General features: G+C 38.0%; 1 protein-coding gene across 3 annotated transcripts in view; it reads right to left on the bottom strand.

The window, feature by feature from the left end:
* Positions 1–15,481, bottom strand: part of LOXHD1 (lipoxygenase homology PLAT domains 1) — a 266,512-nt gene that overhangs the window by 137,798 nt on the left and 113,233 nt on the right. For all 3 annotated transcript variants that reach the window (XM_074203499.1, XM_074203500.1, XM_074203501.1), the window contains exons 8-13: positions 13,603–13,853; positions 11,950–12,085; positions 11,042–11,202; positions 7,824–7,910; positions 7,227–7,362; positions 583–743 (exon numbers count right to left, since the gene is read on the bottom strand). In XM_074203499.1, coding sequence (XP_074059600.1) covers positions 583–743; positions 7,227–7,362; positions 7,824–7,910; positions 11,042–11,202; positions 11,950–12,085; positions 13,603–13,853 — 932 coding nt within the window. The remainder of the gene's footprint in view (positions 1–582; positions 744–7,226; positions 7,363–7,823; positions 7,911–11,041; positions 11,203–11,949; positions 12,086–13,602; positions 13,854–15,481) is intronic.

Here is a 15,481-nt window from a genome sequence, read left to right as displayed (position 1 = left end):
ATATAGAGGTAAAAAGAGATTTGAGGGCAAGGCAAACATTTTTCATGGAGTTCCTCAAAATTACATCAAATAAGCAGACATCAACTTCTGTCAGTGAACAAGGGCAATTTCTTTTCTCTCAAATCCATTTTCCTTTTCAAGTTCAAAAGATCCTGCAATGCTTCCCAACTCATCTTCCCCACAATTTCTCGTAACAGACAACACAAAATGAAGCATGATGCAGCAGAAAGAAAGTGAATTTGGTGTTGGAGGATCTGGATTTGTATCTGAACAATATCATTTATAAGCCCTGTGAATTTAAATATATGTCTTGAATTCCCTGGGTCTCAGTTTCCTCTAAAAATATGAGGGACTCAGACTAGATGGCCTCTGAGGTCCCTCTCAGTTCTACATCTCAAATCCTAAGCACCACAGTCCCACTGAATTATTATTCTACTGTATTCTAGAAAGAGGCTGCTGATGATGGAATTTCTTCCTGCCCAGGAAGAAGTCTTAACCAGCAATAAGAAGGGCATTGTTCTGAAAGGCAAGAAGGAAGGGACGGTCTAGGAAGAAGAGAGTAGAGAACATTATGATACTTACATTGCCTTTTTGACATATATCAGTATTGTTCCTGCAGATGATGCTATTCAGGGCGCGCTCCCCGGTATCTCCCGCATCACCAAAGAGGCAGACAAAGGCTTGAGCATTTGTCCCTGCTCCTTCGATGTTGCCTGTGCACAGGGTCACTCGATACTGGGCCACTGTCAAAGCAAATTATCTTCTTTCTCCTCTGTGTGAAAAATCCTTGTCTTTCCTTCTTAAGATCCCTTGCCTTAGAGTTCCCTCTACTACCACCACCACCCCTGCCCCAGCATGGTTCCCTCTCTGTCCCCTCCACCTTCCAAATGTTACCTATTTTTAAGACCAAGCTCAAGTTTTGCCTCTCCAATGAAGCCTTCCCTGAGTACCCTCAGCGTCCATTTACCTTCCCACTTTCTGAGTTCACACAGGACTGATTGAGACCTATTGATTTTTACTTTATTTTGTGATTTTACATAGTTATGCATTTTCCAGTTGTTTCTTATGTTTTTGTTCCATCTTTTCAAAAAAAAATCTATGAATTCCTTGTGGAAAAGAACCAGTATTTTGTTGTTCTTATATTCTTCAGTGGTGCTTGACATAGACCTGGACACAGAATAGCCAATAAAGGCTTGGGGAAGGAAGGGAAGAGATAAAAGTAAAGGAAAAGGGGAAGAGGATGGTGAAAAGGACATGAAATATATTCATTCTATGGGCTGCTGCTATGCTCCAAAGATACTCCTCCCAGTTCTCATTGTTTGGCCTTTCTAAAAAAAGCAAACTGTGCTATAGATGAGGCTGGCATTCCACACAGCACTCCCAGTCCTCTCGGTCACTTTTAAATAAACTGTAAAATAATCCTTGCTGAAGGCACCAAAGTCATCAGCACAAAGAACCGTGTGGGCCTACTGGGAAGATCAGCACAGCATATTGTGTCAAAAGAGCTATTTTAATTTGTTATTGGGGGCTGATTATACCCTCTGACCTGCTCTCTTATGTTGAGATTCTAAGAAACAAATGAGACATCATGAATCCAATTAACTCCTTCTCAATAGGGTAGGGTGGGGGTGGAGAGGTACAGAAAGAGATGAAAGAAGTTGCTTCCCTGTTGCCTCCCCCCAATATAACAACCCCTCTATATAAGAATTCATGCCTTCAACTAGAAGCCTAACTTTCAGGTAGAAGAATTTGGTAGTGATCAACAAAAGAGTTGTCATCAAATTCAGGAAGGAGAAAAGAAGAAGGGATCTGTCCCTGGATTCAAGTTTTCACTGAACCAAGCTTTTCTAATTAGATTTCACTTTCAACAACCCTGATACAAGAAAATTTCAATCTTTGGACTAAGTCAATGGGAAGAAATTTCCTGCTTTGGAATGCCTTTAAATAGGAAGACCCCTTTGATTGCATATAAATTGCTACCTTTCACTAATTGGAAGAGGTATCTCAGAGATGAATGAAGATTCAACATTTTAAAAATGAGAATCTATCAACAAGAAAATCAGATGCCATTTCAAAAAATTCATTTTATAAGCTACTTTTCAGGAAGATATACCCATTGGTGCTGCACAGAGTGAGGAGCATACAAAGATTGGGTTTAACTTTCAACAATCAAACCAAAGATCTACTGTGGCCAAATGGAACAGGATCTAGCATAAATGAAAACATTCAAGTAATAAAAACAACAATCAGATTTGCTTCCACAGTCACCCTCCTGCCTAGATGTATTAAGTGGTCAGCAATACAGTGATATGAGGGATGCTCTGCACTGCCCAGAAAGTTTCCTCAGCAAGGTGTCCTAGTGCCTGAAATCCCATCATTCTGCTCATTTCTTGAAATTTAATTTTGTCTTTTCCAAGTTTTTTTAAATAACCTTGGAAAAGCCACACAAAGCAATACCTTAAAATATTACTGACCAGAGAGAATTTAAACACCAAAAATTTCTTGGATATCTGTTAAGAAGAGAGGAAGGGAATGGTGAAAATCTGGAAAGGTGGAAGGGAAGAAGTAGAAGTGATCAAAGTAAACATCACCAGATTTATAGTTTTTCAGAGGACTGTATCCGCTCTTTAATCTATAACCAACAGGTAATCAATCCCTTGGGTCATACATACATTTTGATCATGAACAAAGAAGCATCTTTGCTCAAGTGGTCTAAATTCCATCTTCTAAAAAGTTCTCAAAGGGGTCCCATATGGATCCCTAGCACCTGATTGACCAAAGCTTTATCCTGAGGAGGATACTGCAGACGGCTCAAGATAATTGTATTGGTTGACTTTACCAGGAAAAGATTTTAAACAGATGGGTAAGTACCAGAGCCTCTTATTTGTCCTTTAATTTAAAAAATTACAGTGTAGTCTGATTAACAAGAGCCTACAACATCTATTCAAATCTGATGGTCTTTTGCCTACTTGTCTATGGGGAGTAATCATTTCTGCTGGGCAAGCAGTAAAGAATGCTGATTTCATTTATTTTACTATCTGGGTAGCTCCTGGGGGGAAAGAAAGGGTGAAAATAAATGGTGAATTGGTAAATATTTCTTCCACGTTTTAAAGCCTATGTTAATCAATGCAATCACTTCTGAAACCCTTCCAGCAAACACACACACACGTGCACATGCACACACACATTTATAAGTATGTGTGTTTTTATATACACATATATCCATATATGGTTGTAATTCAAAGGAGCATAGATTTGGAGTGAGAGAGGACCATAGATACCATCTTGTCCAATCCTTTCCATTTATAGATTAGGAACAAAAAGGTTCTGTGTTGGTGAAGGATTTGAACCTGAGTCTTACTGACTGTCAGTTCTCTAACACTGTATTATGTTGTTTCTTAAATGGTTACACTCATCCCTCATTTTCAGTGAACTAGATCACACAACTTTGAATCTTCAGAGTGCAGTGACAGTAAAATATGATTCTTTTTAGATAATTCCAAGTTTCAAATTTAAGGAATGTTTAATCTGTCTTCTCTTGTATTATATGGGGGCATTAGGTGGATAAAGTGATTGTAGCCAAGCTCTGTAAATAACTTGACAAAGAGAAAAGAATAGCTGAGTTCTGGGAACTATGAGTATGTAGTTAAGTGTTTCCCTGGCAGGGAAGAAATCCCTCTCTTCCAAACAGGGAAGCCACAGAGGCCAATTAATCTGGAATTGCTCCAAAGTAGACAACTCAACAGACATATAGACCTACTCACATACCTCAAAACTCAGCCTACCTTGACCATATCTTAATCCTTTCCTAGACAAAAGTGTTAGCTTCAATCTATTGGGAAATATTTTTTCAGAGTGAAATGCATCTTTGGTTTTAAAAGGGATGTCAATGAACAATGGTATTTGTTTTAGAGAATTTTAGCCATCTTTATGAAATACAATCTATTTTATAAAATAATGAACATCTACAAGGTCAATTCTTGGTTATTGGTGCCAGTGGAGAATGTTATAGTCTGAAATTTTCCAACTGATCTATCCCTATCCACAGAGTATTTATCCCCTTAGTTTATCCCTTCTTTTCCTCCTGTCTAGTCTCCTTCTTTTCCATAATGCATTGTCTTGTTCCTGGATACCTCCCAAAAACCTGGTATCTTCTACATCTGGAACCTACTAGTTAATTTATTGGTTCATCTTTGCCTGAACCTCAGGGGTAGGAAACCAAATAAAGCATGCTTGACTAGGCTCCTACCCTTCCTTATAAAGTACCTGCATTGCCATAACTTCTGAGATGCCCTTAGGTATGGTCTGAAGCTAGACCAGGAATCCTACTGAGAATTTGATATAAAGATGCATCGTGCCCTGCTTATAGCTTTCACCAGACCCACCATGAGTTTCTCACTACTGCCAGAGGTTGAGATCATTTTTCTCTTGAAACATCTCTTTCCTACACTATAACAAAGTCCATCTTGACCCCAGTGTACATAGGAGATAGACTTTCAGTGTAGATGAGGTAAGCAGATTTGCTCAAGTTTGACAGATTTAGCTACTCCCCCATTATAGAACCTGGATTCTGTTCATTTCTACCTATGCCTTCCCCTGGGAATTCCCTTGAGTTTCCCTAACTAAACTATACAGGCTTCCCTTAAATATGACAAATAAAAAATACCCAATCCATTGACTGACTTGTCTAATTCTTCTATGAAGGCCTTTGAGCAACAGACCCCAAGAGAGGGGTAGCAGTGATATGAACAATGCATGATATTAGTTAATTTAAAACTTTCTTATTTTTTACTTTGAAATACATTATAACATCATTTCCCCCTAGATTCATCTTCTAATTACATTCCATTTAATATAACATTCCATAACATTTCAATACCCTTAGGATTAAAAAGTAAATGTGAACTCAGATTATTATTCATCGATTTAGACATGGAGAAGTGTTTAGAGGTCATCTAGGCCAGCATGCTTATTTTACAGATGATGAAACTAGAAAACTGCAACTCAGAAGGCATAAGTAACCTACTCAAAGTAACATAGGCAATAAACAACTGAGGTGGGATTCAAACTCAGATCCTCTCCGTTTCAAATTGAATGACTCTCTATATAGCATAATTATTCTGTTAAAGAACCTTCATGTTGTTAACTTGGAGTTGACCAAGTTTTCTTTGATTATATATATATATACACACACATATATATATATATACATATATATATATACATACATACACACATATATATGTGAAGGCAGAGGGGGGTGGGGGAAGCACCTCAATCTATTGGGAAATATTTTTGTATATTCCCTTCCCCATTATGGTTTCAATATATTGTGGATCGGCATAAAAATTAAATGGAAATTTGAGGGAGTTTTGAGAAAGCAGCACTTGATATATGAAGACCAGCAGATGTTAAAGAAAAAGTTAGAAACTCAGAAAAGCATAAAATATAGATATTATATTATATAATATAGATTATGACCACATTCTTAACTGAAATTTTACAAAAAGGTACTATAGACATCCCATAAAAGAAAAGGAAAAAATTTCAGACTTCCCCTTTTTCCAAATCATTGAGGTACTATACTCCTAATCCCAACTATGTTGAAGGCATAACTGGTTTTCCCATTGCTTCTCTCTTATGTTTGATGAAATCTTAAGGTTTCTATTTTCCTCCTTTTTTTTTCCTCATAGACTTTACCCTAGAACTAACCCTATATTTAAATAAAGGAGTATTGGCTTCCATGGGTATTGGAGAGCTCCTCCATATAGGTGCCTCACTATCTTATCACAGGGAATTAAATTTTCACAATGATAATCATGCCTTTGAGTGATGGCAAAAGGAAGGAAGAAATAATCAGTAAGTCCAACTTCAAAGCTCTGTGGATTTGAACCTGCTCTGCCCTTGGAGAAAAAGTAACATGGACATTATAATAGGGAAGGGAAAGTCAAAAGGCCCCAGAAGTCACTGACAGGGCAGCTATAACCAGCAGAGTTGATAACCCTGCACACATTCCTGACTATGAGCCCTATTAATAATTAGCAAAAGCCAGTGATAATTAAAAAAAGGTAAAGGCAAAATATTACTGCAGATATCCATCTGGAGTCAAGTCTAGCACATCACAGAGGGGTTCACAAGATCAAGGAAACAATGTAAGAGCACCAAGTTTCTAGATGCCACTCTTCTGATAGGGGCAATTCTGTGATCAAGTGGAATGACCACTGAACCAAAATTTTTGAAAACCAAAGCTCCAGTCGCATCTGTGATGCCACCTGGGTGACCACAGACAAGTCACTCAAGGAGCTGCAGGGTTTTGTTTTTTTTGCTGGTTTTTCATTTATAAAATGTGTGTATTGAACTAGATAGACACCTTGTCAAGTCCCATTTAGTTCTAAATCTGTGATCCTATACCAGTGACCAAGGGATGACCTAGAACAATACAGCATCACTCAGGTTCTAAGGAATCTTTTTTGGAACACCAAATAGCAGCTGATGGGCAGGAGGGTGAGAAAGTTTCTATTAATACGGGAAAAGGGGAGAATTACCAGTGAAGTCAGATCTACAAATTTTAAGAGGGCTCATACCTTAATTTTATAATGAAAGAAATTAAAACCTAAGGAGATAAAGACATTTTCTGAAAGCTACTCAGATAGCTAGTGGCAGAATCAGGATTTGAATCCATAACCTTCAATTCCAATTTTAAGATTTTATTAAAATATGAGATACTTTGTGAAATAGCAAAGTACCATATAAATGTTTCATTCTTATTTTTAAATCTAGGGGCATTCTGAGGAAGTTTAGATCTGACAAAAAACATCTAATATGACCTAGAACCTCACCTCAATCCAGAAAAGCATGCTCTTCCAGACTTTGGCTCTCCAAATATTTAGAATATAGAGATTTGGGGGTATGAAGAAGTTAGGTTTGCAGCCTTGTGCCTGTACCCTCAATGAAGTTCTGGGATAGGCCTATTCCATGTCCAACAAAATTCATTCATACACACATTATTACATTTTATTATTATTATAATCATTGATAATATGGGGTATGTTGTAGCCATAAATAAATATTATATTCTATATGAGGCCCTTGACAAGTTTTTGTTGGGTGATGCAGCCCAGAAGAACTTAAAGGTTGGACCCTCATGATTTAGAGGAAAACAAAGAATTTTCTACCTTCCTCTCAGCAAGGCCCACCCTTCCCTAGAAACTGGGATCAGCACTCACTTCCCATTATCCTCCGAACTGTTGGACCCTCTGCAGTAAGCTCCCTTACAATCTCATAGTCATCCTCATTGACATCCAGCCAGCGGTTACAGTTGAAGTTATACTTGTCCTTTGTTAGAGTATTCAGCAGTGTCATCTGGAAAGATACCATGGAGCAAACTAGGTGAAAAAGCATCCAAGGTGCCCTAGTGACCTGACCTATTCTGCTGACCTAAGACAGATAGGCTAAATCTGGTCTTACAGATAACCCTTTAAGGAAGCTGTGGTACAGGGAATGTGGGGGGCGGGGAGTAGTCTTCTTCTGACCCATCCCTCTCAGAGACCTGTAATATTCTGGAGAAAAGGATGGAGCATCTGGCTTAACTCAGAAAAGTTGATGTTCCTTCCTCCTCTCTGTTAATACAATAGCTTTTATTTTGATTCAGGTTGCCTCCCATGATCATATATCCCCCTCCCCACTACTGGAGTTATAGATGAGTATCTGGTAAACTTTTGTGGTGGGATTGTTAAAAGGAAACCAGTCTAGATCCCTATGTCTTCCTGCTTTGTTCTTCACCTGTGATGAGAGGGATCAAAGGACAAGAGTCTGCTTCTCACCTTTACCAGATGCCATCCAGAACCAGGAATCTGACTGTTGTGCCAAACTCTGATCTTATAAAATCTTCCAAGATCTGGGATATCAAGCTGAAAAAGAACAAAGTCCCTTGAGAGAATAAAACAGTGAAAAAAGCCCTGTCTTTGATAAAAAAAAAATTATGCTCCTTGCCTCTCTTCTCTCCTCTGACACTGTACATGACCCTGGTGCATGTACTTATTACCTCATTTCTACAAGATTGCAATAGCCTGCTAGCGGGGCCTGCCTCAAGTCTCTCTGTCTCCCACCCCATCCATCTTCCCTTCAGGGCTAGAGTGACTTTCCTCAAGCCTAGGCCCAATCACATTACATTTCTACTAACTAAACTTCAGTGTCTCTCTGTTGTCTCCAAGGGCAAATACAAAATTTTCTGCTTTGCATGTAAAGCCCTTCACAACCTACTCCACTCCTACTTTTTCATTTTTCTTTTATCCTATTCTTTATCCCACATTCTTTAATCTGATGACACTAGCTTCTTGGTTTCTGCTCCTTGTCTCTGCTGGGGGCATTTTCTGTCTCCCATTTCTGGAAAGTTCTCCCTCCTCATTGTGACCTCCTGGCTTCTATTTAGCTTCCCAGCTAAAATTTTATCCTTTACAAGAAGCCTTTCCCAATCCATCTGAATCCTAGTGTCTTCCTTTTCTTAATTATTTCTTATTTCTCCTATGTGTAGATTGTTTGTAGAGTTGTTTGCATGTTGTCTTCCCCATTAGGTAGTGAACTCTAATAACAGGGCCTGTCTTTTGCCTTTTTTAATTCCCAGAGCTTATTTCATTACCTAACACATGATGATGTTCTTCCTTCATAATCAAAGAGGAACATGTCATCATATACATGATGACCTGACATACTTACTGACTGACTCATCCAGTCCATTCAATTCATTGAATATCTGGATAAAGAGGAGAAGGAGCATAACATAGTGGATAGAGAGCTGAACCTAGAGTCAGGAAGAACTGATTTCAGATCCCATCTTTGACGTAGAACTGACTATGAGACCCTGGGCAAGTCATTTAACTTCTCAATATTCCAAGCTTTTTTCCCTCCCAATTGTGCTTTGGAAATCTCCAGATTTCACAACCATTCCTCCTCTTTAAGGTTCCTTCTTTCTCCCCATTCCCACTTTTCAGTTCCCTATCTGTTGTCCTCATTTGAACATAAGATTCACAGTTAGAGACTGTCTTTCTTTTCTTGCTTATTTGTATCCTCTACAGTAAGTTCAGTGTCTGGCTTAATAAATTCTTATTGCCTATTGCTGTCAAGCAATTCTCTCTAAGACTATATATGCTGCAAAGAAGAAGCATTGGTTATACTGGTAAAGGATGTTCCTTAATTAGGAATTTATTGTTTTGGATATCCTTGATTCAGAATGCTACACACACAAGAAGAATTAGAGCATTTTTCAATAGGAAGGGACCTTCTAACCTAATTCCAACACCTTCATTCATTCATTAATTCACTTAGCCAAAACTTGTTCCTTGTTTTCTACATTGAAAGAATTGTGCTAGGCATGGGAGAAGGTTAAAAAATTAAATAAAACAAAATTTCTGCCCTCATGGAGCTTGGGAATAGGATGCACACAAGTTAAGTCCATAAGAAAGGGGTGAATCAAGTGTACCCTGAAATTCAAAGAAAGATTATTATCCATTTGGGGTATCAGGAAAAGTGTCATGCAGAAGGTACATTTTAGCTAAGCGATCTGATCAGTAATGAAGCAACTAGACCATTTAGGTGAATAGAGGGTTTTGCTTTAATGACGACCTAGAAATGCTCTGTGATGAATTATCAAAGGAACAATCTAAGTGTGGCTGACTTCTAATGGCATTGCCTTGAAAGTGTTTACCTATGAGCAGTTTGCAAAGGTTTTATATTCCCTGCTTTATAGATAAACATTTTTAAGGTTCCTTGCAGGTTAAAATCAGCCCTTTTAACATGCTTTGATGCCTCATTTGAGAGTCATTTTGTCTAATCATTAAAGTAAGACCTCAAGCTAGGAAATCCTTTGTTAGCCTCCTTTAGGTTAAGAACAGATCATTTTAGTAAAATGTATTTTTAAAAATCCTATTTTTAAAAAATGTCAAATTCAGACTTTAATTTAAATCCTTCTTGCTTAAAAAGTTTCAAATGAGAGTGACTTTACATCACTATCAGACAGGTTTCCTGTCCTGTATACATAAAAGCACTAATACTCATTATGTCAAGAAGATCAAGGTTTGGTGAACCAAGGTATCATCCATGTTTTTTGAATCATCTAGCTCAGGAATGTCAAATTCAAATAGAAATAAATAAGGTCACTATACCTGCCATAAGTCAGATGCATATTAACTTAAAAAACCTCAAACTAACATCATCTATGTTTTATTTTTTAGTTCATTTTGTTAAATGTTTCCCAATTACAATTTAATCGGTTGTGGTCCCCCCCCCCCCCCAGCCTGCTGCCATATGATTGATACCTCTGCTCTGGACCATTTCATTGTGATGCTATAATTCCCTGAACCTATTATGTTTTTTCCCTTAATTACCATCTAATTTGATTAATTCAGATAGGGAGTATTTAAATTTTGCCCTTGTTCAATTCAGTGAAATGTATGAAATGTAATATCATTCTTTATTTGATCCTACAGTCTTTACTCCTACCCTGTCCCCTTATTACCTCTAGGATAAAATTCAAAGCCTCTAATATTGGCATTAAAATTCTATACAGTCTGGCTCCAATCTACCTTTTTTTAGACTTATGTTACCTTACTCTCCTTTATGCATTCTAGATTCTAGTCAGCTTGTTCTCCTTGCTTGCTCTCCCTCATTACCTACCTCTGAGTGCCTGGAATATACTCATTCCTTTTCTCTTTTTCTTAGAATCTTCACTTTCCTTCTAGGTTCAATTCAGATACCACTTCCTATGAGTTCTTCCTGATTCTCTTAGTTTTTAGATTTTCTTTTTCCCTCAAATTATCCTGTATCTATTTATCTATAGGTTGTATCCTCTAGTAAAATGTAAACTTGAGGAAAGGGAAATTTTTGTTTTTTTTTTTACATTCTCAGTACCTTACATATGTTTGATGAATTGAAAAAAATTTCAAAAGAAAAACCCAAAGTTTACCTAATCTTACCTTTAAAATAAAATCCCTATGATGCCCACTGAAATACCTCTTCCCTCTTTCACCACATTCATTGCTCCTACCCTGAATTTGTCAAGCTTGCCAGGTTTAAAGCCCTGTGGACCTGGATTCAGACGAATTTGATCTGTTCGCCCCTTCTGTCCATAAAGCTGGATAAAAACAGGGACATTACAGGCAGCTTTCTTCAGGTCATTTGTCCACACCCAGAGGGACCAAGCAAATTCTTGAAACAGAACAAAACCAAAGCAAAAATTACTCAAACTATTCTGCAATTTTTTGCAATGAAATATATATATATATATATATGTGCATAAACACATATAACACACACATATGTTAAACTATTAGAAATGGGAGAAAGAAGAAAAGAGCAATGATACTTGAAATCAAGGAACAAGTATCTGTATGTGTAAGCATTTGTGTATGTTTATATAGATATGTGTGCATATATGATTGTGTACATATGTCTATATGTGTGTAAATATTTAAACCAAAGTATTACAAATGAAAGAAAGAAGAAAAGGTCAAGACTCCTTGAGTCTTATAACAACAAAAACAAAAGCCCAGTTATGAAAGACATAAATTAGGGGATGATGATTTGTTTACAAAAGAATTCTATGATTTATAATAGTAATCATCTCAAAGTTCCTTCTAATAGCCAGAATTCTACTAGAGCATTTTAAAACAGGACTTGATTTACAAAAATGGGATTTATCTATCCTGCTTTGAACAATACAATTGCCTTCAAGGACATTACAGGTAAATTTTGGAAAGCAGAAATCTTTGCAGGATGGTTAATTGGGTTGTGGATTCCTTAGTGGTCTTTGCTCTAGAGAGCTGGGGACCCAACCCCAGGAAGTAACATTGGGAAATCTATATCCTCGACCCTGTTCTCCCTGTTCTCTAATAGAGAATAATGAAATAGCTGTATGGTATTCTGGGATTCCTCCAGACTGACTTCAGCACATACTTTTGAGTCTCTTCTTCCGCAAGGATACCACTTCATACAGCTGCCGCTCAATCAGCCCATCACCTTCCTTTTCATCCAGCCAATTTTTGCAAGGGAAAGTCTGTTGAATGCCAGTGAATGGACACAAAATCACCACCTGAGGAAAACAGATCAAGATCCATTTCCAATATTCCTTCATAGGACAGTCTGCTTCCATAGCATATGAGAGGGATAGAGCAGGGGGAAGCAGAAGAAAAGGAGAAAGGGAGGGAAGGAAAGAGAGGCAGAAAGGAGAGAGAGAGAGAGAGAGAGAGAGAGAGAGAGAGAGAGAGAGAGAGAGAGAGAGAGAGAGGAAGGAGAAAGGAGAAGGAGAAGGAGAAGGAGAAGGAGAAGGAGAAGGAGAAGGAGAAGGAGAAGGAGAAGGAGAAGGAGAAGGAGAAGGAGAAGGAGAAGGAGAAGGAGAAGGAGGAGGAGGAGGAGGAGGAGGAGGAGGAGGAGGAAGAGGAGGAGGAGGAGGAGGAGGAGGAGAAAAGTAGAAGAGAGAGGGAGATAGAAAAAGAGAGGAGGGGAGAGGGGGAAGGAAAGGGAGAAAAGGGAGAGGAGGAGAAGAAAAGGAAAGGAAAAGAAAGAGTACTCTAGACTTAAAGTCAGAAGACCTAGGTTTAAATTCCAACTGTACCACATTGGACATGCTATATCTCTTTTCTGGTACTCAGTCTGGTACTCATCTGTCAAATGAAGACATTGAATTAGGAAACACAGTGGGTAGAGAGCTAAATGGGAGTGGGGAAGAGGATCCTCACATACTGACTCAGTCTCAATTTCTTCATCTGTAAAATAAGGTTTATTCAGTGGTCTCTAAGGTGCCTTCGAGATCTAAATCTACGATCCTATCTTTTAGTTCAATCACCTCTGAGGGCTCACAGTCTCTGATTATGAATCTGGTTTTCTCTCAGTGAATGGTGTATTAGTAAGTTTCTGGGTTTCATCCTATTTAATAAATTAATGAGATCTTCTCTTCTCCCCTCTTACTCACATAAAATATTCCTTGCTTTTTCAGAGCCTTTCTCCAATCTACTATCCTAGAGCCCCTGAACAACTTCTTTTCTCAAAACCTTCTTTAAATATTGTTATCATTTGTTGTTTTTTGTGTAGGCATCTCAATAGAAAATCAATTAACCAGAACACTTGATTGAGAAGATGTTTTTAAATCAGGGATTTAATCTTAAAACTAGGCTTGTTTTTTGGTTTTTCACAAAATGGAAATGGAGGAGGGAAACAGGAAGATATCTTTACAGAAAGGTAGAATAAGCATAATGGTGAAAGAAAAGGAGGTTTGAAACTGTGAAGTCACTGTGTCCTTAATGGTAAAACTGAATACAGTGTAAGTGTTCAATAAATATTTGTAGAATGATAGACTAATTAATTTCATATTTTGTGCATGCACTTGATGGTCAGAAAGTATTTTCTGAAAACTCAGTGAGTCTATGACATTAGAGTCTATGTATAAGAATGACACCAGTCCCTCAAGGAATTTTCAACCCAGCAGGATAAGTAACAGGCATCCAAATAAGCAATCTAAGACAGTGATTACCAAAGTTGCCTGAAGGAAAAGGGTTAACTGCTCATGTGTTGGAGAAAGTGTGAGAGCTCCCCAAAACTGTCATTCCTCACCTTTTCACAGTACCAGCCTCTATTGGAGCCTACATTGCCATGCCCAATGGAGACTCGACTCAGGGGGCTAAGCAAGACAGCCAGTTCAATGTTGAAGATGTCTGTCCTATTTCTGTCAAACACTCCTCCTTCCAGGAAGATTTTCCCACTGTTCTTATTTCCTCTGGCTCCATACATGACAAGAAAAATCTTGGACTTGGTTCCAGCCCCCCGGACATCTCCTGTTATGACTGTAACGATGTATGAGATAGCTAGTGGTATCAAAACAGAAGCAGCAAGAGAAGGGAAGTTAAGTAAGGTGGGATTAGAATTTATCATGTATAGATCTATAACATCCCTGGGAGAACTGCTATGGACAACACCCACATCCAGATAAAAAGCAAACAAACTAAAAAACACAGGATCTGAATGAACACTATGTTCACTTTTTAAAATTTTCTCTTATGTTTTTCCTTCCTAACCCATGGTTTTCTTTCTTTTCTCTTAGTCTTAATCCCTCATACATAGAATGACTAATATGTAAACAAGTACAATGTTCACTAGACTGTTCACTGCTGAGGGGTGGGAAGGAAAGGTAGCAGAAAATTGGGTAATATAAATATACATTTGGATGAATGTTGAAAAAATTTCATAACATATTAGAAAAATAACATATCAATCAAAAAACCAACAAAAAGAATTTATCATATATGCTCATATATTACCCCCCCCCAGTTTTCCCTCATGAGCCCAGCTGCCTTTTATGTTTTCTTCTCTACCACATTCACTATCTCCCCTTTTCCTTTGTCCTGGCTTCCTTATTCCTTTTGTGTCCTCGTTTTTAAGTCACGTCTTCCTGTTGGTCACATCTTCATTCAGAGCATCAGATCTGTCCCCCATGGATATTTTTTTAAATACATTTTTTTATCCTTGGAACTCACTTATGATAACTGAGTCTTGTCATTCTCTGCCTGCTCTCCATCTTCATGTCCCATACTTAAATCCAATTTACTACCCAACTACCAGCATCTCCCTGCCTCCTTTCCCATCATACTAATGACCCAAACTTGCCTCCTCCTTTCTTACCTGCCTAGATCAGTCCTAGTATGGAGGCATAATGGAGAACTATCAAATCTCTAAATGCCAAGTTCAATGGTAATATATCTAGTTGATCATCAGTAGACTCTTCTTCCTCCTGACTTAGCTTAAACGCCATTGCATCCAAGTTCTGGTGACTTCCCTGTTGTATCCCTGCCCCTGGTATCTCTAAGCTTTGGTTCATCTCCTGAGTACTTCAAAAACTTTCATAATTAAGATTATTGCTTTTTACCATATTAACATGTCTGATTTTTTTTTGGGGGGGGGAACTTCCTTTGCATTCCAAAGTTGATGAAAAGAATTGAGATTATTCCCCTCATGGTCTCTCAATGTCCATTTTTCCTCCCTTTCAAAAACCATCCTCATACTGCTCCCAGAGTGATGTGCCCCATACAGAGATCTATCTATCCAAAACCTTTTGTTCAGACTTCTTACTTTATTATTCAAGGCCCTCTGTAATTTGATCCATCTTTCCTTAACACCTTTATTTCATATTACTCTGTGCTCCAGCCAAATTGGAACATTGTCTTCATGCATACCATTGAGTTTCCTACCTCAGTGTATTGTTGCTTATTCCTGAAACTTCCTCCTTCCTTTCTCCACCTATGGTATTTCTATTCGGTCATTAAAGCACAACACCAATACCCTTCCTGACCCCTTCTCTTTAGCAATGACCATTCACCCCATACCTCACCTTATTCTCCAATAAAAAAAATCATCATCTAAATTGGTATCATGTGAAAGGCAGCATAGAGAACAGAGAGCCAATCTCAGAATCAGGAAGACAGGGAATCAAGTCTCA

The sequence above is a fragment of the Macrotis lagotis genome, chromosome X (assembly GCF_037893015.1).
Source record: "Macrotis lagotis isolate mMagLag1 chromosome X, bilby.v1.9.chrom.fasta, whole genome shotgun sequence".
NCBI lineage: Eukaryota > Metazoa > Chordata > Mammalia > Peramelemorphia > Peramelidae > Macrotis > Macrotis lagotis.
The sequence above is the reverse complement of the archived record's forward strand: the minus strand, read 5'-3'. Positions and strand labels throughout refer to the sequence as shown.